The 23,594-nt window shown below is 55.8% G+C and overlaps 7 protein-coding genes across 7 annotated transcripts; 4 read left to right on the top strand and 3 right to left on the bottom strand.

Moving 5' to 3' along the window:
* Position 1: 1 nt before the first annotated feature.
* On the bottom strand, positions 2-700 carry CH63R_09361 (Rhomboid-like protein; the record flags this gene model as incomplete). Its single annotated transcript, XM_018304335.1, has 1 exon — positions 2-700. One exon carries the CDS (start codon positions 698-700, stop codon positions 2-4), a length of 699 nt encoding a protein of 232 aa, XP_018156358.1.
* Positions 701-1,343: 643 nt separating this feature from the next.
* CH63R_09360 (Integral membrane protein) lies at positions 1,344-2,913 on the bottom strand (the record flags this gene model as incomplete). The annotated part of the gene is made up of 5 exons (XM_018304334.1): positions 1,344-1,812; positions 1,867-2,158; positions 2,293-2,497; positions 2,550-2,654; positions 2,713-2,913. 5 exons carry the CDS (start codon positions 2,911-2,913, stop codon positions 1,344-1,346), a joined length of 1,272 nt encoding a protein of 423 aa, XP_018156357.1.
* A 1,934-nt stretch (positions 2,914-4,847) lies between these two features.
* CH63R_09359 (uncharacterized protein) lies at positions 4,848-5,456 on the top strand (the record flags this gene model as incomplete). The annotated part of the gene is made up of 1 exon (XM_018304333.1): positions 4,848-5,456. The coding sequence occupies one exon, from the start codon at positions 4,848-4,850 to the stop codon at positions 5,454-5,456; it is 609 nt and encodes a 202-aa protein (XP_018156356.1).
* A 562-nt stretch (positions 5,457-6,018) lies between these two features.
* On the top strand, positions 6,019-10,185 carry CH63R_09358 (uncharacterized protein; the record flags this gene model as incomplete). Its single annotated transcript, XM_018304332.1, has 1 exon — positions 6,019-10,185. One exon carries the CDS (start codon positions 6,019-6,021, stop codon positions 10,183-10,185), a length of 4,167 nt encoding a protein of 1,388 aa, XP_018156355.1.
* A 4,587-nt stretch (positions 10,186-14,772) lies between these two features.
* Positions 14,773-16,752, top strand: CH63R_09357 (Ferric reductase like transmembrane component; the record flags this gene model as incomplete). Its single annotated transcript, XM_018304331.1, has 4 exons — positions 14,773-14,987; positions 15,065-15,226; positions 15,293-16,167; positions 16,217-16,752. The coding sequence occupies 4 exons, from the start codon at positions 14,773-14,775 to the stop codon at positions 16,750-16,752; spliced, it is 1,788 nt and encodes a 595-aa protein (XP_018156354.1).
* Positions 16,753-17,651: 899 nt separating this feature from the next.
* CH63R_09356 (uncharacterized protein) lies at positions 17,652-18,038 on the top strand (the record flags this gene model as incomplete). The annotated part of the gene is made up of 1 exon (XM_018304330.1): positions 17,652-18,038. The coding sequence occupies one exon, from the start codon at positions 17,652-17,654 to the stop codon at positions 18,036-18,038; it is 387 nt and encodes a 128-aa protein (XP_018156353.1).
* A 614-nt stretch (positions 18,039-18,652) lies between these two features.
* On the bottom strand, positions 18,653-22,181 carry CH63R_09355 (Formate-tetrahydrofolate ligase; the record flags this gene model as incomplete). The annotated part of the gene is made up of 4 exons (XM_018304329.1): positions 18,653-18,761; positions 18,815-21,342; positions 21,400-21,437; positions 21,587-22,181. 4 exons carry the CDS (start codon positions 22,179-22,181, stop codon positions 18,653-18,655), a joined length of 3,270 nt encoding a protein of 1,089 aa, XP_018156352.1.
* Positions 22,182-23,594: the final 1,413 nt, after the last annotated feature.

Genomic DNA, 23,594 nt, shown 5'->3' with positions numbered 1-23,594 from the left:
TTCATAAATTCCAAGACCCCGTGGCTCTTCGCCACAGGAAGTATGCTAGACCAAAGACGGCACCTCCGAGGTGTCCAGCGTGTCCCACTCCGGTTTCTCGCTCGGTGCTCAAGCAGTAGGCATCTACGGCGAACATGCCAAGGACGACAACACGCAACGGTAACACCTGGTCTGTTCCAGAGAGACGGACCTTCAGCGTGGGAAACATGCACGCCAGTGCCGTGCCGAGGCCGGTCAGGATGCCGCTAGCTCCGACAGCGGTTTTGTCCACGAGGCTCTTGACCCCGCGTCGGCGCCGAGTGCTGTATACGTGTGAGAGACCAGCGGCAAGGCCACTGCCCAGGGCGAGTAGAATAAACCGCGCAGGTGAGGTGCCGAGTAGATAGAACGATTCCACATATGTCTTGTATGTTGACATGTTGACAAAAAGGTGCAATGGCTGGATGTGACTGAAGGCCGAGGTGATCAAGGTGAGCAGGCGAGGGTCGCTTGGGCTGAGCATAAAGTTACGGTGCAAGTAGTCGGAAAGGCGCTTGTGGTTTATCGGGAGCGAAGAGAAAATGGGATGGAGAGCCAACAGCCAGGCGAGGTGGACGGCGATGTTGGTCAGGGGAACACCATAGAAGATGACGGCCCAGAGTACCCCAAGGTTGCTGGGCCCAAATCGGGCAGGATATCGTAGACTCGAGAATGATGCCATCATGCGTGATGTTACTGAGACGAGAGGATATGAATGAGGACGGCCGGCCAAGGTTGAGAGACGGGATAATGGGATCTGCCATCCAGGGTGGGTGATGACGGGATGGATATCAGGATAGCCAGGCCTGGCTGGGCATACTCTTCCGATGCGGTATTCTCCAGATCCAGCAGTTCCCCACGCGATCTTGGCTATTCAAATCGTTTTTGAATGGGATATGACAGGGTGAAGAGGGAAGCAAAACGCCTGAAGGTGCCGAACAATATCTGTCTGTGTCTTGAACAGCTGGACCGACATGAAATTTGACATGGTCAGGCTAGGTCTGTCGTTGGTGGGCGCGCATCAGAAACTGACTGATCCGTGCACTATCAGCAACCCTGGAAGACCGTCCGTGTCTCACTCTCCTGCCGACACTGTCGAATGATACGCGATAACTGCATGCGCCATGGCTATGCATAAACTTCTACGTAAATAAATTGCATACGTACGTAGGCAGCCGGCATCGACAGCAGAGATATCTATCTACTAACACATTTCCATTTCCCTATTTCCCGAAGCATCTATCAGCTTCACAACTTCTTTCACACCCGTCTCAGATTAAAGCTATATGCTTCCATCTGGATGTCACTTCTCTTCTACTCTTCACTCAGGCTTCCTGTCTTTGGCCATTCGCATCCGCCCCCGCCTCTGCCCCCCATCCCGTGTTCGGCCTTTCGCCGAGGTCGATATCGACCGAGATGTCTGACTGTTCGCGATTGAGCCTTCCGTCTCCCCCCTTCTCCAGATCTGTCATCTCAACACCTCCAGATGTGCCTCTCTCGACCTCGACACGCCCCCCTCCGCCTCCGGCTTCCCTATTTGGTCGGCCACCGATACTCCAAAAATAGCCTGAGCTGCGCGACCACCGGTTGGTAACGCTCTTTCTGTTGGACGTGTCCGTAGAGACAGTCGTATCTCTTTTGCTTGTAGGAGCTCTACTATCCAGTTGACTTCGCAGCCCCAGGGCCAACGACGCTTGTCTAAGCAAGGGCTGCAACGCCGGAAAGCAACCAACCCAAAGACCGACGTGGAGTTCAGCGTCGGTCCATGCGGCGACAGTTAGCATCTTATACGTTCTGCACGGTGTCAGTAAACCGTATGCCCATCTCGCGAGCGCCAGCAGCACTTACGTGTTCACACTGAAGTCTGTTGTAATGATGATTGAGAGCCGGACGATGCCAGTGGCAACTGCAAAGATGCCAAAGGAGAAGACGAGCAAGATCTGTATCGCCTTGACGCCCATTTTGAGATAGTTTGTAACGACCCAGAGTGGAAGAGCCACCAGCATGCAGTCCACGAAGATGGAGATGATGGCATGGGCAAGCATCATCGACTGCTCTTCGCTCTTGTCTTTACACTGTCGCCAGGAAGCGTCGTAGTTGAAGACGTCACTACGCCGTCTTGTCAGCAAAGGCTCACAAACTCCGTTTGAAAAGAAAAGAAAAAAGCGAAACCCCCCCCACCCCCCCCCCCCCCCCCCCCCCCTTGAAGACTGGGTTTACCTACGGGATTTGCGAGCATTCAGTCAACACAAAGAAAAAGCCCGTCAGGCTGACGACTACGACGATGAAGCTGAGGCCATATATACTCCACCTGTATATCTCTAGCAGCGACGATTAGCATTAGCCCAAGAGCATAAGTGGACTCAACTCGACTCGACTTAGACATACTATTCTTGCTCAAGCGCGGCAGGAATGCCAGGATCGACAATCGTACCGCTCCAGACGCGATGAGGTAGACGAGCTCCATGATGGAAAGCCTCTGTTTCGTATTGTTAGCCCCGAGACCTGTGTGAGCGTGGAAATTTGCCGACCTTGAGGAACTGAAGAATCGTCTGTCGAGGCACATCTTCCATCTGAGCCCCTGTGCCGTAATTGGTAGTGTCCATTTCGAGAGCCGACAGCGTCACGCAGAGTCCCTGCAGTTTTTGTGTCAGTCTCGCTCCACGGGTCACCGGGAAAGGCAGGTCGACCTACCCAGGCCACTATCGCAATCAGGTCATCCCATCCCATGGCCTTGACCACGAACTTCCGTACGATAATGCGGAGAGATATGAGTATCGTTGAAACGATGATCAAGGCGAGGTTAAGGTCGAAAATGTGGTGTCCAGCTGAGTTCGGATGGAACAACAGCGAATCGCCATGAGCATGCATGTTGAATCGGTGGCCGGTTATCATCGGGTGTTTCCTGTGCCTCGAGAACTTCGAGAGTATTGCCAATCATGGAACTGGCAGACCAGAACTTGTGCCGATTATCCGGGAGGCGGGCAGTGGTTATGAATGGCTCGGGGTCTCCTGCGTTGAGGCGATGCCAGCCACGTGGGGGGGGACAGAAGCGTCGGGATTCAAGAGCTCACTTGGAACTCGACAGGAGCGCCAATACATGTTGCGAGAAACTCGCACTTTTGCTGACGAAATGCTCTAGTTACGGGCGAAGAGGGAAAAGGTCTAGCCCTCAGCAGCAAGACAAGTGGCTCGATGACCTGTAGAGGCTACCAAAGTCGTCCAGCGCCACTGTTTCACGGATTATGCCCACGCCTCAACCCGAGTATTGACGCTCCTTCCATCACTGGAAAGCTACAGACGTCCAAATTGGCCGACCATGAAGCGCATTCCCATGAAAACGAGGTCAAGGTTGAGCCGCGAGGGCTTGGCACTCTTCTCGAGTCTCTGTGGCCTCTTACCATCGCCCGCCACTAACTCAACCTGGATAAGACGGCCTGCTCCGCGTAAACTCAAGGGCATCTATACCTTCCAGTATCATTATTGCAAGGAAGCAGCATCAGTCGGATTGCTTAGTGAGACCTGCCGCTCTCGGATGAGCATGTCTTGGGGCAGTGTGTTCTCGATGCCAACGACAGCAAAGTAGCGACCGGTTGCTCGCCTTCGTCGACCTAGCAGACGGACCTAGAAGCTTTTTCGTGCTTAGTCTAAGGGTTCGTCTGAATGTACGCTTTCGTCAACATATAAGGTTCAGGATGACGCCGCCATCCGGACGGTCTCCAGGCACAGCCCCCTTTCGGCTTGTGCCGAAGAATGCTGAGACTGTATTCCCATGTGGAGGAAAGCAGCTTCTGCTTCATTTCTCCCGTTTATCAGACCGAACTGATCTAAGTTCTCGGGATGTCTGTACTTCTACCCAAATCGGCATTTGCATTCCTCGCCGTCCCCGCGCTCAGGCCCAACCCTTGCAACAGCGGGCTTTTGCACACCCGGAACAAGCCATCCTCCCAGACCAGTTCATCAGTTTCTCTCTAGCCTCTACATTGGATCGGAACTAAGAGAGAGAGAGAGAGAAATGAGTAGCTCATTGTCTGCTGATGCCGCACATGCTGAAATCAGAGAATCATCCGAGCCAACTCGGACGACTTCAACACCCAGCCACGGTCATCTCTTAACTTTCGGTACCGAATTTCTCATTCTACGGACCTCCTCACTTACCTGGTCTGATGCTTAGTAGTCAGCGGCATCTAGCGAATGCGGACCTCGTTTTCCCGATAGCAGTGTGTTGTATTTTGATTCCAAATCCTATTCCGCTCGCGCCGTTCATCTGTCATCTTACAGGGGACTTCGAGAAGTTCCAAATCGAAGCCTCCACTCCTTCTATCCATCCGCAAACCGTTGTGCGCTATCGGCAAGAGCTATGATGAGATGTTTGGGAAGGGAGAGGCCTTTCTTCTTTGTTCAGATGGGCCTAACCTCAACCAAAACTCCTGCTTCGACGACGCAATCAATCTCCCCCCCTCCCCTCCGATCCTTTGTCGATCCGACAACATCGCAATCTTGGAACCCGTAGGAATCATCGAGAACTAAGAAATCCATAGCCAGCAGTCCTGCGCCTCCCTTGCGTCTCATTCCTACGCCCGCCCAAAATAAAAGTGCCACAGAGAGCGGGAAAAAGAAAAGGGAGGGGGGAATTCTCAGCTCCACCCTCCCGTGGCACAAGTAACCAAACCATCGCCGTTTTCGTCAAGAGAGACAGACCACACAGACACACGCACAAACGTACATACTCATACCTACGTACACACACACACACACACACACACACACATACGGCAAGATTGTTCTCCAGGTTACACCATTGACAAACAACGCCAAAGCAGCCCCTCATGAGTACCTCTTCTCAATCTCACGTCGCCGCCATCACCCAAACCGTAAACGCTCTCCTCCTCCGCACCTTCGCCCTGCTCCAGACGCCTCTCTCCGTCTTGACGTTACACCGGGCCCTCAACTCCGCAGACCAAGCCCTCGCAACGGCGTCGCATTTCCACCGCTTCGACCTGGAGGCCCGCGCGCATCTCTACCGCGGCCACGTACTGCGCGCCTGGGGTCATTGGCGCGCTGCACATGCCGCCTATGTCCGCGCTGCCAGTGCGAGGGGCTTGGGGTTCTCAGACACGGATATACGGAGCCTTACGGGAGATTGTATCGAGATGATCAGGTTCGAAGATGAGCGGGAGGAGAGGCTACGACGAGCACACCGGGCTGCCAAGCAAGGGAAGGAAGGCACGAAGGTCGTGCGGTTCTCGGATGAGCAGAGAAGTCTCGCCGTTTTCCAAGATCACAACGACGACAACGAGTCGACACGGTCTGAAGCGAGCGCGGATGAGAAATATCTCATCTTGGACAGCAACGGGGAGATCGTCGGTAGTCGAGAAAATCTGCCAGACTTACGGAGTGTACGAGGTAGATCTGTCTGTAAGATGCTGACGCGGTGACTAAGAAAGACAAGTCGATGAGTGTTTGGAGACACAATGAGTCGATATGCCCACAAACGAGCTGCAAGAGCTACTTGGGGGGGAAGTGAGGGGATCTCACGGCATGGAAAGATAAACCCCAATGGTGGACTGAATTAAGATCAACTTCCTATTGTTTGACATCCCTACCCCAAACCTCTTTGTCGATTCAATATCTAGGGCGGGGGAGGGGTTCCAATTTCGATTGTGCCGCCGCTTGCTTTGTCTGGAGGAGACATGGACAATCAAACCACGTTTGGCCCTTTGAGTTATATGGGTTGACTTGAACCGTCTCTGCCAACGTCGTGAGCCGCAAACGGAACCGTTGTGTTTCTGGAAGCAATACGCCATGGAACTCGGAAGAAGCCCTTGCGGATGATGCCTCTTTTCTTGAGAGTTGATAACGACGGTAGAACTCCGGAATGTCCACAACGACGTATTGGTGACTCCTTCTTATTGCCCAAGCCGTCTCTCTTTTGAGCGGTCTGATCAAACAATTTCTTCCAGCACCTGTGCATGTATCCTGGAGCGTTCGGGAGAGACCATGCCCGGGAAGAAATTAACATCAAACCCAACCCAGGGGGGCGACGTCAAGAATACAGGCGGCGATAATAACGACAAGCCTGTCTCGTCCGGCTTCGGTGGAGATGTCACCTCCACCACGGGGCCCGAGACTCCATATTTCCCCGACAACGGCGCCGAACCTGCTCCGGAGCCCGGCAATGGCCAGAGTACAATCTCACCGACCGGCAAAGCGGAAACGAAGGAGAATACATCCGGATGGACCAAAGGTACTACCGACACCTCGCAAATGGGAAAAACTCGGCAGGAAGATACGCATGCCGGACTAGATAGGACGACGGCTTCGCAGAGGGAGAACTATTTAGCTTGGTATCCCCCGGGAGGCGCGAGCTCTCTCCGGTCAGCCTTGACAGACGATATCACCGCGTCTTTCCGACAGACTGGGGCGGGAAGGGAGGATTTTCGGACTCACCAGCATCCCGGAAACTCCGGCGTCGTCTTCGGCGCCGAAATCATCAGCCCATTGAGCCTTAACCACAGCCCGGGAGCCGGAGCTGCGAGCCACGGGCCCCATGGCGGGGGGGCACGACCAGCGGTTGAAGACTTATCGCCAGAAGACCCTGCTTTTGCCTTTGGCCGTAGAGATGCGGGCCTGACAAACTTCCCGGACCTCGCCTCCCACGCCGACCCAAGACCCCTTTCGCCAGTATCACATCCTCCTGGCGCACTAGGCACGGGAGGCCGACACGGGAGAAGTGGAAGGCCAAGGCGGGTTGCTTCCAGGAGTCGTTGGGGGGAAGGAGAGTCCGCTTCGGCGGATACCGAGGACGGCCCAGCATTCGGGGCGCAGAGACGGCGGGAGGAAGATGCGGAAGAACCAGGCGGCCAAGGAGGCGGATACCATTTGAGCGAGGATCCTTGGCCGAATCAGGCAGACGCCTCATCGACCACGATCATCCAGACACCAGTTCCCACCAGGCCGGCGCGGTTAGATAGTTGGATGTCGCCTGAATTCGCCCCGGAGCCCTTGAGGTCCAACCCGCCATACCCATCCAGCAATCCGTCCCCTCAACAACAATCCCAAAGCTCGTCACCGCAAACCGCGATCCCAATCATCGACCACTCGTCCTTCCGCCCCATCCCTGCCCTTTTGGCCTACAAGAACGAACCGCCCCGCGCCGGCCGCGGCTTCGACTCCCGCCGCGCTCGCGCCCCGCCCCCCGGTTCGTCCGCGCGCACCCATCTCTTTGTCAAGCCTCAGTTCCTCCCCCGCGGCATCATCGAGCACGCAGAGATCATCACGGCATACAACAAGGCCTTCGACGCCACCCCCGAGACCACCAAGATGCTGCTCGGGGCCCGGCACCGCTACCCGAACTACGCCCGCGACGAGGCCGCGCGGTACCGCAAGCTCGAGTTCGAGGCCGAGACGGGGGAGAGCATGTCCAACGAGGCCTACTACGCCCTCTTCGACCTCGAGACGGCCAACGACGGCATGATCTCGGCGCTGCTGGAGTGGATGCAGGGCCGGAAGTGGGTCAAGGTGCCCTTCGTGAACCGCATCCTGCACCAGGTGTGCCGGCTCATGTTCACGTCCGCGCAGGAGGAGGCGCGGCTGCGGCTCCGCTTTCGGCGAGACTGCGACGCGCTGCGGGACGAGGTCGAGGCGGCGGACGAGGACATCAAGATGGAGAGGATGGAGAACTCGTGGCAGCGGATGGACGCCGCGATGAAGCGGCTGCACCGCCTCGTGACGGAGAACTCGGACGAGTTCCGGGCCAAGCCCGAGGTGCTGTACTACTGCACCATGGACGCCGGGAAATGGGGGTTGTTATCTCACCGTTTCACCTGCCTCCTGCGCACGCGAAAGGACATCGAAGACGCCGTCAAGGAGCGGGGAGAGGCTCTGAAGGAGGACCTTGGACGATTGGAGCTGGTCCATAACAAACTGGCGGAGAACGACGGGGAGACGCGCGACTACCTACGCCTCAGGAAGGAGAAGACCCAAGACCCCAAAGCATTCCTGAGCGACCACCAGAAGCTGTTGGAAGAAGCGCGGCGCATTGACGAGGAGATCAACCTCGAAGAGGAGGTGCGCCACGCAACCACGTCCAAGTTCCTCGAGGCCGCCACTCATCGACGGAGCCGCCGCGGCGAATCCGCCGTCGCGATGGACGAGGCCGTGACAAGCCTCCCCTCGCCATCTTTTCCCGTGTTCCCCTCGCCCCAAATGCTCGACAGCAGGGAAGTACAGTCCATGCCTCCGGACCCGGTCCCAGTACCGTCGGATAATGCCTCGACGGGAGGACCTGTGGAAAGCGGCCCTGACGTGTTTCGACCTTTTCGCCCCAACCTCACAAACCCCGTTACCCCCGGCCCGCCAGATCCCTCACGAGTCCCTGAAGATCCGCCTGCCAACCCGTTCCCGCGTCGGCCGGGGCAGCTTGCCCCTGAGCGACGGCCCAACTTCTCGGACCCATGGCACCATGTTGAGTTGGTGAGGCCGAGGAGACCATGCACCCGCTGTCAGGCGCTGGAGCAAGAGATCAAGGCCAAGCAAGACGAAATCGACAAGGGCCGAAGCGTGAGCGAGGTCAGGCTGGCCGAGATGGAACAACTCAAGAAGGCCATCAAGGCGTTCGGGAATAAGAACTTGGAAGAGGCGTTTGAGCAGCTCGACGTCTATCAAGACATGGTCCGCACGGAGATGCGCCAGGCTTTGGAATTCGCCCTGCCAGCGTTGGAGATGCATGGTCGGCGGGCCTACGACCACACAAACGTCCTCGAGACGTCTCTCTATTACTGGAAAACAGGTGGATCAACAAAACACCTCCTGGCCGAGCTCGAGCCCATGGTCCGGTCCGTCAAGCGACTGGCAAACGCGTTTGATGACCTCAGATTCCAGGTCACCGGTCGGCTCAAACAGATCGACGCCAAAAAGGAAGGCCGCCTAAGTCTACTCGATAAAAATGCCCGTCTGAAACGTTTGGTCCAGACTCTGGAAACGAAAGTCGAAGGCTCGAAATCCCAGACGATGCAGAGCTTGCAGTCGTGTACCAACACGAAACTCGACCTTGCGAGGACCACCCACGAGAAGCTGCTGGCGGAGAACGACCAACTCAAAAAACGGATTCAGGACTGTCAAAAACAGCTTTCGGGCCTGAAGAGCGGAGCTGGGAAGCGAGAGGCAGACAATTTCCAGGCTATGGACACCGGCGCACAGGAAGAGCCGGTCGGTAATCTGAGGGGAAAAGAAGCCGAGCTTATCGAACTCAAAGCTCGGAACAAGACTTTGGAAGAACAACTGGCAACTGCCAGGGTGAAAGTTGATGTCCTCAGCAAGGGAAGGGAAGAGATAGCCGAAGCCAGGAATCTGGAGAAGCACGACGAAGACCTCCAAGCCGAAGCGAAGGCAGAAGCTGCCAAGTTGAAGTGGACATCACGCCCAAAAGGATACGACTCCAACTCTGGCAGTCAGCACAGCGACAAAATCTCTCAGCTGCGTGAAGACATGTTGGACGCACTGAGCAGGGCAGGATTGAAGCCGTATGAGAGTTTCGACACAGAGGCGAAAAGGGTTCTGCCAAGTCTGGCGCAGAGTATATTGTGGCCCAAAAAGCCATTAGCGACGAACCAGACGCCGGAAGAGGGGCTCAGGGCCATCTGGAGACTGGCGGCCTTCTCAAGAAAGCGAAAAGACGTGGTGGCAGCACTCAAGCGAGGAGATGTCAACAGAGCATCCGAGATGCTCAAACATCTCCAGATGTGGGACGAAGAGGTTGGCCCATGGCAAAAGGAAGATCAAGGAGCGGAGGTTCGGCGAACCATCAACTTCCTGAGCTCATATACAAACCTCGAGCTTGGGAAGGTGGAAGGGTTCAGCCCAGGCTCGTCAGAGAGGCGTTATGCCGCCAAGACTCTCTTCGACCAGGGGGTCTCTTCAGGCGGCAAAGAGACCCAGGCATCTTGGAGCCACTTGAGGCAGCACCTAGGTGATTGCCTGCAAGATGGGAACGAAGAAGAGCCGGCGTGCGAGTGCAAATACAAGCCGCGGATTTGTCCGAAGCACCGGCGAGAGGGGGGAGGTCGGTACCATAACTTCATGGAGGTGGATGATCCGCAACAAGCTGAGATGGAGTTGCCGCAGGAGGCAATCAACTCGCTTCGGGACCACGCAAGAGTCATGTAAGCGTGTGTGGGTATTACAAGGAGATGCTACGTACGTACTGTCCACAGGTGGAGTGCGCAAAGAGAATCAGACTGTCAGACGACTAGAGTTCGGGAAGCCGGCAAGGAGAAGATGAGAGTGAATACCAGATGTTTGTTTGTTTATTATTGTCGGGAGATCTGGGTCCCATCCCGTCATCTCCCTGTTTTGATGTCGAACTCTGGCATCAGGAGTAAAAGCAGTGCATGTCTCTGCTGCCGCGCGGCTAGCTGACTCATGCGTTTCCCCGTCGACCGGGGCAGCAACGTATCGGAAAAGATGTCTGGCTTCCTGGTTGAGTGCAGTCGAGACGAGACTTTGGAATCTGCCAATGATGAATGCAGTCGAAGGGAGTGTGGTAAGTTGATGTTAGTGGGGGGGGGGATTGACGTCGGTAGTGCGAGAAGCCAAATTGATAATCTGAAGCGGATGGTGGGGCCGGACGGAGGCGGGACGACGGAGCAGGCAACGTGGGGGGCCAGGGCAGTTATGCTAGCACTTCACGCTTGCAATTGGTTTTGGTGCAGAAAGAAGTATACCTCTACTAAGCTCACTCTCTCACCCCACCTAACACATTCCTCATTCCTCTGTTCCTACACGAAGGTGCCTAACTCAGGTAACCTGGTCTCACTGACACCCATTCCTGTCTTTTATTTTGTAACTATCTCTCTCTCTCTCTCTCTCTCTCTCTCTCTCTCTCTCTCGATGATACCACGCCCGCTTCCTAGGTACTACACAATGCTTCCTTCCCATCCAGCCCTCTGCGCCTCTTCGCCTCGTCATGGCAGGCCATAGGTCCCATCTTATTACAATCAAACCCTTAGCAAGCCTGGGGCCAGACAGATCCGAGCATTGTCTCGGGAACAGCATCCATCCTCGAGCCTCATCCGTGTTGACGGTCGTCAGTGCACACGTCGACTGTCTCAGCTCAACGTGGGCCCGGGAATGGATGAGGAGCACTGTCATGTTTGATCACTGCTAGGTGATGTCGGTGGCATGCTGAATGAAAGCTCTGCCCAGCGTCCGCCGTCATGGAGGAGGGTGCCCGACGAAAACAGATGCATCTGGCGTGCTTCAGAATCTGTCGCTTCCCACCGCCAACCGCCGCGCATGCTGCTCGCCCGTCAAAAGGCGTGTGGGCGAGGGACCACATCCAGAATGCATTCTGCATCTGTCAAGGCCGTGCGTGACAATTGACGCTGACGCCGGACCAATTTACGTTAATCTACCAGCCTGCCAGTCAAGACTGCATCGTTCCGAATCCGGCATCCCGCCTGGCACTGCGGTATGGACGGCCGCTGTAGCAAGGCATTCTCTCCCGCCTCCTGACGATGAGTCGGACCGTCTCAGACCTACCAGGTTTTCGGAGTCAGGCGCAGAAGAAGCGAGGGATCCCGCGAACGAACAGCTCTTCCTACGCGAAAAACTTGGTACGCGCGATGCAACGCAACTGAGCACGATACTACCACATGCCGGCTCGGGGCATCTATTCGTCCGCTCACCACGTCCAGATGGCTTGGGCAGTGTGACCGACCGAACGTGAAAGGTCTACCTTGCCTCATGTTACTCGCCGGCGCCTTCCACGCCAGATTGATTAGATTGACTGGTCTGGCCGGATCTCATTGGTACACCTGTCGGTTGGCTTCCGACCAGAATGCACGCACGACTACTCGACGTTCAATCGACGATATGTGGCTGGATCCGGCCATGGGAGTCAACAAGCGCCGGCAACTTGCAACCGGTGCGAGTGACGAGTCGACTCTTTTTTTTCTCTTTAGTTTTTTTCCCTTTTATTCTTCTTTCTTTTGCGCATGGCACGCTTGGCCAGCCGCGTCTCACGACATTGCATTGAGTTCCTGACGCCATCGTCAAACCAAGACCGAGTGACGAGATCTTCCCACGGCCTGGCCAGTCCCGCGCCACTTCACTTAATATCCGCGCGCTGCCGCCCTCCCGTCAAGCCCGTTTCCTCTGGCTCCTCCCGCATCCGGCGCGCCAGTCCATGAAACACCCCCTGGAATGGTGTTGCCCACTAGCGGGCAGACATGCCAAGCCCAAGCCCAAGCCCAAGCATTCGACGCCTTACTCTTACGGGGAATCAGGCGCCGGTCGAGTATTCGCATAGCGAAGATCACGATAGATAGATCAAGACTCAATCCAGGAAGGTCGAACAACCAGGACCACATGCCTTGGAAAAGTGGCCTTGGGGGAAACAGGTGACAGGCCATGCTGGCGAGACATTCCGAGGAACTTACAAGGGGATTTTTGACCCGATTTGCTTGCACCGAGAAACACGGCCCGTACGACAGACTCTTCAATCTTGTCTTTGTCCCATCTAGGCAAGTCAATCTGTCTGCAAGATGCAGATGGACCACTGTGACACTGGAGCTCCACCTCGAATGCCACGATCTGGATGCATTCTGATGCCGAAGTACAACAGCGCTCACACAGCCGTGGCAGTGTTGTTGGGTTTGTGGGGTAAGTGTATCTCTGCTGGAACTCTCGGCATCGTCTTTCGTCTTTTCGTATTTGGCTTAATTTACCCAAATGGTGTCAACAACCCCCCCCCCCCCCCCCCCACCACCACCACCAATGTTTCCATCTTCGGCTGCGAAGCGAATCCATCCGAGCCGGCGGCATGCTGTAGATATCGATGCCCCCTCTTCTTTCAAGTCGCCGTGTCACGAGCCACTTTACTTCAACCTCCATCAATGTTCGCTCGCTTGCTTCAGTCCGCCCCTGCCCCCCCCCTTGGAGCTCGCCATGGCTGGCCGTCATTGGGGGCAATGGAACACAATCAAAAGGTAGTGCTTTGTCAAGCTGACAAAACAAGGCAGGCAGCCGGCCGAGATGGAAGAAGATGTTGCGACCCTCTCTTTCTGGACGGGGAACCCATATCATTCTAGATCCATGGCCTGTGAGACGGTTCAAACAAACATTCTTCCCCGCCCTCTCCGTCCGCCTTCGCCTCCTTCCCGCTGTCCAAGCTCCCTCTATGTTGCAGAGAGAGGTAGTGATGGCGTCTAGGTTACACCGGTTACCGGCATCAAAGACCCCGTCGGAGCTTGGAGTGGCATCCTATGATTGGCAGCACACAGGCATGTGTCCACGTACGTCGTCCAAGCTTCTCGGCGGTCGTCGGTGGCAGCTATCCAGGAACAAACTCGAGTCTGTCAACACGGACCAAGGCTTAGCCTCATGGGGGATCCTGACGGGAAGCTCGATGGCCGTCGGCCATCTAGGGAACGTGGCGCCTGTCTCACATGCCATGGGAGTTTGACGTACGGCCCTGGCTTGAAGCCCCCGGGGCCGTTGTGTAAATGCGTCTGCCGCAAGCGCGTGAGGGCGATGGTCGAGGGTGTGCAAGTTTTAAGTGGGGCGGTCTCGAAGAGAAGGTCGTGACGCACAGCCCGGCATATTGCGACATTCATCGGGGACGTTGGCTGGCTGCCCCAGCCCGGACGGTGATACTCTCCTCTTCTTATCTCAAGGGTGCAGACAGGCACCCTGAGTTTTGGGACAAAGGAGACGAGACGGAAACGAGAGGATTTCAGGGTTGAGGAAGCCACGAGGGGCAAGCCACCATGGCATAGCTAGGTCAGTCGACCGCATCCGTCCTCCATGACAGCGTGTAAGTGGAAGCTGGGAAGCTGCAGGTGATTGTGTAAGTTCAAGTGAGTTGGTTACTTGGAAGTCTCCAATATTTTCAGGCCAACAAGAACTTCCCACATACATCTTGTAAAAAGAAATACGCCTGAGTAGGGTAGTCAAGATACTTGGAAGCGAGTCGATGGGTTCATCAGGAAGAGCGGGCTGACTATGAAAACTACCTATGTAGAAACCAGGGAAGAAGCAGGTCGTGAAACCACGTGCTAGTAGTTCCCATAGGCATGGGTCGTTTCTCTCTCTTGGTGTTGTTTTGCCTTTTTTCCCCTTCAATCCAGGCCACAAGGGTGGCAAGACTGGAACAACTGGCTTGAGAAATGGAGGGAAGGCACAAATCGGGCAGTCAAGCTACACTTTCCTCACCTTCCTCAAGGCGTCTCCCCCTTCACCTCCCTCATTTCCCAGTCCGTCCTGGCCCCTAGCCCAAGAACCCTCCCCTCGCATATCCACCCACACTCACCTCAATATCTTTCTTGCCTCACTTCAATCTTCATCTATCTACTTTCTCGCCCCTGCATACCGCGAACGGGGGCTAGATTCATCTCACCTTCCACACCCATCCATGCCCACAACCACGCACACATACACACACACTCTCTTTTAGGATATGAAAAAAGCTCTTCTTTGCCTTGCAAAATTCAAAGACCCTTCGTTCCTCTCTTATCACACAGTGCCACGCGTCTGGTCACTATCTCATCGCCAAGCACAAGCACAACAATACCTCTTGTTATAAACTTGGCACATTCCCAGTCTCTTGGAGTGTGTACAAATTATCCTCACCTCACTCACTTACTCACTTGCTCACCCAGCTTCCCACCACAAAACGCTAGCTCTTCTCATTATTCCAGGGCCACAAATCACTTCACTACATCACCTCCCATTTCTTCAACTCACTCATCCACAATGGCTGGAGGTAGTGGTGGAGGCCCTTCGGCCTTCCCCAAACTATTTGCTCAACGCAGTCGCATGAACCATGAGGCCATGATATACTACGCTATCATTTTGGGCACTCTCATGGGCATCTTCGTTGCCTTCCACCTGACACGCCTCCTTTCCCAGAAGACTCGCCTTGCTGCAAAGCTCTCTTTCCTGGCAATGCCCTTCGTCTTTATCTCCCGGTAAGTGTTGCTATGAAATGAGAGCGGTGATCATATCAACATACATCCTACAGAGTTAGAGGCTGACTGCCGCTCAGAATCGTCCGTAGAGTTTCTGTTCGCAAGGTCCCTTTCCTGCCTTCCACGGGCCATGCCGCCCTCGCCTTTGTCTACGTTGCAGTCAACATCATCCTCACCCTAACATACATCGACACATCGGCCTTACCCTACATAACCGTCATTGGAGCTCGTACAGGATGGTAAGTTCAACAATACCTCATCTCATATCCGCTTGAGATGCCGCCAGAGAAGCTGACACCTCTCAGGCTTGCCATCGTGAACATCCTCTTCGTGGTCTTCTTGGCCCTTAAGAACACTCCTCTCGGCTACCTGACAGCCTGGTCATACGAGCGTCTCAACGTCCTCCATCAAATTGCCGGCTATGTCACAATGGCCTTAATCATCGTACACGGTGCCACATATTCGTCGTACTTCATTCAGCAGGGGAACCTTGCACGCCTCCGCGTTCATGAGGAGATCTACGGCATCGTTTCCGGTTTCACCTTCCTCGTTGTCGTCTTTGCCGGCGCAATTGTCCGACTGTGGTACTACGAGCTGTCCTACATCCTCCACGTGTCGGGCTTTGCCATCTCGATGGTGCTTGTCGGCCTCCACCAGCCTGAGCTGTCCAAGAAGATTGTAATCATTACGGCTGCCGGCGCTGGCCTTTGGCTATTTGACCGTGGTATTCGTCTCGCTCGCGTCGTTGCTTACAGTTTCAACAACACGGCCTCTGTTCACCCCCTCCCTGACGGTGGCACCCGTATCATCCTGAAAAAAGCCCCTTTTGGCGCGAGCTCTGGCGAGCATTGCTTCCTGTGGATCCCCAAGATCCGCGCCTTCGAGATGCACCCCTTCACCATCGCCGCCATGGATCCCCTCGAGTTTGTCGTCAATTCATACGACGGCTTCACCCGCGATCTGCACGAGTACGCCGTCCGCCACCCGGGTGCGACCCTCAAAGCCTCGGTCGAAGGTTCCTACGGCACTTTCCCCAACCCGGCCGAGTACGACAAAGTTGTACTCGTCGCGGGAGGCAGCGGCGCCAGCTTCACGGTTGGCACAGCCCTCAACATTCTCAAGCGGCTCACGCAGAACTCCACCCAGAGCATCGTCCTCGTCTGGATGGTGAAGGAGCACAGTAAGTCACCCGATCAAGTTTATCCAGACCAGATTGCTGATTTTAGTAGCCCGTTTAGAGTGGTTCGCTCATCACCTCGCGAGAATCCACGAATCTTTGAGATCGTCCGTTCTCCTTTATGTCACTCGCGTTCCTGACAGCTCTGACTCCTCTCTGGCTCCCATTGTCAAGAAAGAGTGCTCCCACTCGGAGGCCACCTCATCCGAGGCATCCACACCCATAACGCCGGCCACAGAAAAGTTTGATGTTGAGAGAGGCATCCCCCAGCAACCCACCAAGGTTCTTACCCGCGTCGTCTCTGACCCTGAAAAGTCTGGCTTCGAGTCCGATACTACAGCCACCATCTCCCCTCTCCGACAGATTGGGACTCCTGTACATATCAACTCCATCCCGATCAACTACGGTCGAGCCGACGTTGGGGAAATCATTCGCCGTACCATCAACGAGGCTACCCCTGACCAGCGCGTTCTCGTCATGGGCTGTGGTCCCGAGAGCCTGATGACCCAGGTCCGGAACACCACAGCCTCTTGCATCCGCACCTCAGGTCCCGCGGTTGAGTTGCACTGCGAGCAGTTTGGCTGGTAAACAAAAATACCCGCACGCCTGAAGAGGGCAAATATGAACAGGGAGACCTGGAAAGAGATATCGTTCTCTACCCTCCCACCTTTTTGGCGCTTCTCAAAGCGAGCCAATTTCATGTCCATACTTTTAGCGAAGGCTTTTTGTTTTCTTTTCTTGTCATGTTTTGTTGGAGTATTTATGGGCAGGACACGTTTCTTTCTTTCTTTTTTTGTCTTTTTTTCCCCTTTTGTACTTTTGCGGCAGCTTTGGCGGAGAAAAGGAAACGATGGGAAGATTTGTTCCTTGGAGGTGGCATGGCTGAGAGACAGACAGAGAGCACTGGTGATAATTGCTGAAGCTGCCGCATGTCACGCACCAGTTCATACCCCTTACAGAAGCCCGGCGTCAGTGGCCGCCCTGTAACCTCGTTGATGTTCCTGCAGAGGAGGATCAGATTCTCCTTAATTTTAAACATATCTTCTAAATCACAACAGGTCCTGTGTTCCCCTGCGTGTGAAAGACTTCCCGCAGTTGACGTGTGAAGCCCTCCTGGTGGTTTCAACGTCCGAGTCACACCATGTAGACAACCCAAGCCCCTCACCTCGGCACCCGGAATCATCCAAGATCCCATAGCATAGCAAAAGGTATACGGCTCGATAGTTCAACCGCGTCTGAAGCTCCCCAGATCATCTGCCAAGCCCCGGCAGCCCGGACCGAAGTGACACCCCCCCCCCCCCTTCTCGAATCCCGGAGCGGCCCCCACCGAGTCTCGACCGGCCAAGAACGAGACCATTTACCAAGGTGCGTGGAAATGACCACCCAGACATCACAAGGGTGTTGCTGCCTCTTGGCGGGGATCGCGATCATGCCAAGAAGCCCCCGCGCGCCGCTTTCGTCAAACCAAGACGGGGCGAGACGCGGGCATGGCGTGGCAAAGCATCGATATGCGTCGACGTCTTGACCACCGCCTCGGTTGGCTCCGCGTCACCTTTCCCACGGGACAGGAGCCAGACATTCCGATTCTTGGTAGTCCCCAGGGGGTCGGCAGAGCCGGGCGCGGCAGGATAGGTGAAGGAACGCCAGCCAAGACGCGGCAGGGAGACGGCACGAGACAACGGCCACCAGACCAGGAAGAGACCGACGTTGCTGAAGATTATCATCATCAAACAACGTGCCCTACCATGCTCAGGGAGACGGACCTGTGGACCGTGTGTGAGTGTGGCGAGGAATCAACGCTCGGCAAGGGCAGACGGACGGACGCCCGGGCGACCGCGGAGGCACACGTCCCGTCACCTGCAGGCTTGCTGTGAAATGAACGCGAAACCCGCCCGGGCTCTCTCTGGCTGGGCGATGTGGATTGTTGGTGTCGGGGAGGTGACGACGGCGGAGGAGTGCGCCCTGGAAGATCAACCTCGCAAGCTCTGGAGACCGTGCCACGAGTGATGTGAAGAGGGACTGGCCTTCGAGAGCATGCGGAACAACGAGGACAGTATTGACCGGGCCGGGTTGTTAGCTTCAAGTCACAGTAGGCAGACGGATCCGGACTGCGATCGTGACCTCGGGGTGACAGAAGACAATCTGCTGTCTTGACTGTATCGATCGGTGTCACACCCCCGTCCCTTCTCGAACGCCAGGTCCGACGCCAGGACACGCAGCTGGAGGAAGACAGGCCAAAGTAACTCATTTGTCTTGAATAGACCTTTCTATTCGTATTTTCGGTGTTTATATAAACCCGAGAGGAGGTATCATTGTTGAACAGATGCTATGTATAGTCTTTCTTCCCATGTATTCCCCAGCGCCATTTGTTGAATAAATGTCACCGGAATGCCGCTTGCCACCCCGTTTCCCAACGTTAAAAGACATAAAGGAAATATCGTCTCAAGACGCCTCAAAAACCTCCCCTAGCAAGCAATTCCAACTTCGCTTAGAACAGACCATCGATCTCACCGGTCTCAGTGTCAACGTCAACGTTCAGGTAACCAGGAGCCGTAGGCAGACCGGGGATGGTCTGGATATCGGCGGCGAGAGCGTATCTACATTTCTGTTAGTTGCATTCGTCTTCCAAGGAGGGGGTCTCATGGCTTACAGATAACCCGCACCAGCGGCCATTCTGACGTCCCGGATAGGGACAGTGAAGCCAGTGGGAGCGCCCTTCAGGTCAGGGTCGTGAGACAGGGAATATTGCGTCTTGGCGACGCAGATGGGGAGGTTCCCGAAGCCCTGCTTGGTGTAGGTATCGACCTTCTTCTGAGCGAGTTCGCTGAACTCGACAGCAGCCGCTCCATACATCTTCTTTCCAATGGCCTCGATACGCTCCTGGACAGAGCCCTCAAGATCGTACAGCAGCTTGAAGTCCTTGGGCTTCTCGCTGGCGGCGATGACGCCCTTGCCCAGCTCGATGGCGCCCTTGCCGCCCTCGGCCCAGTGGTTGGAGAGAATGGCGTCCTCGGCACCAGCGGCGATGGCTTCCTCGCGGATGACGGCGATTTCAGCGTCAGTGTCCGTGACGAACTTGTTGATGGCAACAACGACAGGGATGCCGTACGACTTGGCATTCTCAATGTGCTTCTTTAGGTTGACGCAGCCAGCGCGGAGAATATCGACGTTCTCCTGCTTGTAGACCGCATTGAGGGGCGCACCGGGCGCGATCGGAGGACCGCCGCCGTGAACCTTGAGGGCACGAACAGTGGCGACGACGACAACGACGTCGGGCACAAGTCCAGAAGCGCGGCACTTGATGTTGAAGAAACGCTCTCCACCCATGGTGAAGTCGAAACCGGCCTCTGTAACGACGAAACCAGCCTTCTCAACGTGATCCTCATCGGGCTCGGTGCCGACAATCTTGAGGGCCATCTTGTCGGCCAAGATGGAGCTGTTTCCGACACTGATGTTGGCAAAGGGCCCAGCGTGGACGAACACGGGAGTGCCCTCCAGAGTCTGCATGAGGTTGGGCTTGATGGCATCCCTCATCAAGGCAGTGAGAGCGCCGCCGGCGCCGATGTCATCGCAGGTGACAGGGTCGCCGCTCCTGGAGCTGGCAACGACCATGCTTCCCAGACGCCTGCGCATATCCGCCAGGTCAGTGCTGAGAGCAAGAATGGCCATGCACTCGCTGGCAACCGAGATGTCGAAGCCAGTCTCACGGGTGTGGCCCTTCTCGGTCGGCGCGGCGCCGACAGTGATACCCCGCAGGTGACGGTCGTTGACGTCCAGCACACGTCTCCATGTGATGGTTTCGGGATCGATATCCAGGCGGGCGAAGCGGCGGATCTCCTCCTCGGTCAGGTCGTCGGGGTTGGTCTTTTCGATGCCAAGCTTCTTGAGGCGAGGCGCCATGACAGGCGCAAACACCCTCTTGCCGTTCTTGGCGGGCACGAGGCGCTTGTAAAGGGGGCCGTCCTTCTGAGTGTTTTCGTGGAACATGCGGGTCTCAATCGCAGCAGCGAGAAGGTTGTTCGCCGCGGTGATGGCGTGGATGTCTCCAGTCAAATGAAGGTTGAACTCGTCCATGGGAATGACCTGGCTGTAGCCGCCACCTGCGGCACCGCCCTTGATACCGAAGGTCGGGCCTTGACTGGGCTGGCGGACGTTTGCGAAAGTGACGCGGCCAAGGTGGGCACCCAGAGCCTGCGCAATGCCCATTGTGGTGGTGGACTTGCCCTCGCCAAGCGGCGTGGGAGTGATGCCCGTGACGACAACATACTTGCCATTGCGGCGGTGGTCAAGTCGCTTCAAGAGACTGAGATCAACCTTGGCCTTGTAGGCACCGTACGGCTCGAGCTCGTGGGAGGCAATGCCGACCTCCTTGGCCAGACGAGTGATCTGCTTGGGGTTTTGAGATCTCGAGACCTCGATATCAGAGGGGACGGGCTCCTTGAGATGCAACGGCAGAGGCGAGATCTTTCTCTGCTTTTGTCTCTCAAAAGACTTGACAGTAGAGTCCACAACGTTGGACAGCAGCATGGCAACGGTCATGGGACCAACACCGCCAGGGACCGGTGTGATGTGAGAAGCAACTTGGGAAGCCGACTCGTAGTCAACGTCTCCGACGAGGCGCTGTCCCGACTTCTTGGAGGCGTCGGGGATGTAGTTTGTGCCGACGTCGATAACGACAACACCGGGCTTGAGCCAATCGCCTTGGACAAAGCCGGGCTGGCCAATGGCCGCAATGACAACATCAGCAGCCTTGAGATGCTCCTTCAAGCCCTCGGTCTTGGAGTGGCATACGGTGACAGTGGCGTCCGCGTTACGGAGGAGGTAGCTCACAGGGCTGCCGACGATGTCACTACGTCCAAGCACGACAGCGTTCTTGCCCTTCAAGTCCACGCCGGCCTCCTGCAACAGGACCATGACGCCCTTGGGGGTGCAGGGGATGAAGAAGGGGCGGCCGCCCTTTTTGGCGAGCTCGCCAATGTTCCTCGTGCCGAAACCGTCGACATCCTTCTCGTCTGCAACGGCAGATGTGATGACGTACTCATCGAGGTGCTTGGGAATGGGCAATTGAACCAAGATACCGTGGACAGTGGGGTCGTCGTTGAGGCGATAGATGCGATCAAGAAGTTCAGGCTCGGAAATGGACTCGGGAAACTGGATAAGCTCGCAGTCGACGTTTGCCTAGATATAGATGTGAGCAAGGAAACGTAGTTTTTCGAGCCAATGGCGGGCAATTACCTCCTTTGCAGCCTTTTGCTTCATGCGCACGTAGGTGCCTGCGGGGTTGTGAGCATCGTGACAAATTTCATGGTGGGGTAGTCATGGCGGGAGCACAACGTACTTGAGTCCGATCTGTCGCCGACTGCGAGTGATGATGATTAGCGGGGTACAGGCGAAAAACGGTCTGGATGCGGCCTCAACATACCTTGAATAATGGTCAGCTGCGGCTGGAACCTAGGGTTCAGCTTCTGCTTCTCGAGAATGTCGCTGGCGATAGATTCCCGAATCTGCTTGGCGATGGCGGTGCCATCGATCTTGTTGGCGACCATTGCCGGAGATGATGTCGCAAACGACCTATTGGGGGAGATTGTGCCGTAGGATCCCAGTGTCCGTGCAATGAACGGAGATGCAGCTCGATCTCGCAGGTGTCCAAACGCGTAGATTTTGGGATGACGGGAGGAAGAGGAAGATAAAGATGTCGGGACGGACGCCGAAATCAAGCGCGCAGGATGGGTGTAAGCAGGAGCAGCGACAGTGAGGGGTGAGTGACAGCGGTCCAACTCGGGATTTAGCGCTCTGCAGGGCCGGCGGCCTGATGGGCCCCGCCCCGTGTCTACCCCAAGGTTCACCAGTGACCGGCGAGATGCAGAAGGTTGATCCAGTGAGTTCTGAGTGGACAATGCTGCAGGCATCAGGGACATCCCGCGGGTTCTAAGCCGAAGGTGCGACGTGCTGGGCAACTCGAGGCGGCATGGCCAAGACAGCCTCTGCGTGCCCTTCAACTGGCTGAGGGACGACATGCCGAATCCCGAGATATCGCGTCTCCTTTGTGTGCCGCAGGCTTAAGCTTCTTGAGGCGGTTGGGTGGATCTAAGTGATAGGCTTTGTGACTCGGGCCGTGTGAGTCGTGCGTGTGTGAGACTGATGACTCCCTGGTCCTTGGTCCTGGCTGGCCCTGCAGAGTGCAGACTCTGTATGGTGTGTTCCAACAGTGCCAATGAGTGGGAAGGATCCGCGGCGGATCAGGCAGGTCGAAAAATTTCGGGCGAGTCTCCGAGTCCTGCGGCTTCAGATCCGATCGATAAGGAGTCAGGTGGTGGGTATTAGTAGGCACAATGACACGCCTTGTTGTTGACTGCTTCGTCGTGGAAGCAGCCGCACACAAATTTGATGTAAGGTAATGTAGAGTCAGCCCCCAATAGCACGAGGTTATAAAAGGCGGGCTGTTTTCTTTTTGGGTTTATCGAAGGTAGTGAACAGAGTACAAACAATGCCAATCAAGGTTGGCGTTAAAAGTTTTGAGTTGATGCAGAAGAAAAAGGATCGAAGAAACGGGGGCAAAGGTACGGAGAAATAGGGCACACGACAAAGACAAGCAGCGACGGCAGTCCGGTAAGCCGGATGGTCTGATATCTTTGCTCTCGCAAAGAAACCCTCCGGCTGGGTAAAAGACTGTTGAAACCACCTCGAGCTACCCTGAGGTCCGTTGAGGTTAGAGGATTCGAGGCCCGAGTTGCTAGCTGTCAGTCGGATTTCCGAGTCCGGAACCCGCTTTTGGAGCAGGGTATTGAGACTGAGTCAATGATGAGTCGAGACTCGAGATTGCCCAAAGGGTACGTCGTTGTTGACGTCGCGTGGGTTTGGACATCAGACAATGGCATTGGTCAATGGTTGATGGTGGTGAGAGTAGTCTAGACTGACTGGACTGGCTACCTACTTAGGTACCTATTACGGCCAAGGCACGGAACTAACCTAATGTTACAGCTGCCGGGTAGGGTGTTGTGAGCTACCTAGATTGGATGACTCCAGCGAAGCTCGTGCCGTAGACGCGCCGGACTGGGCGCGCTAACGCCCTGCAAACAATGCCTCACAGGGTCACAGGTCCGTCACAGTGAGTCAAATGAGTCAACCCCCATCCTGGAGCTCGATGCTGAGAGGAGCTTGGGGTGGCTGGGTTGGCTCGGTTGTGCCACCATGCCTGAGGCGCAGGGCGGTCAATGGCTGCTCACCTCAGCCGGCAGAATGGGCGCGGGGGAAAAGTGCGCCCCACACCAGTGCACCGAAACCCACAATGTCGAGGTGAAGGGCAAAAATTCACGATTGCCCGACGACATCGCAAGCCATTTTAAGACCGACGTCCCCTGCCGCATCACCGCCCCCCCGAAACCAGCAGCCCCGAGACCGAGAAGCGCAATACTCCTCCGTAATCAGAC

Source organism: Colletotrichum higginsianum, chromosome 6, assembly GCF_001672515.1.
Source record: "Colletotrichum higginsianum IMI 349063 chromosome 6, whole genome shotgun sequence".
Taxonomy (NCBI): Eukaryota; Fungi; Ascomycota; class Sordariomycetes; order Glomerellales; family Glomerellaceae; genus Colletotrichum; species Colletotrichum higginsianum.
Note: the sequence above shows the minus strand (reverse complement) of the source record. Positions and strands in the feature narration are given on the sequence as shown.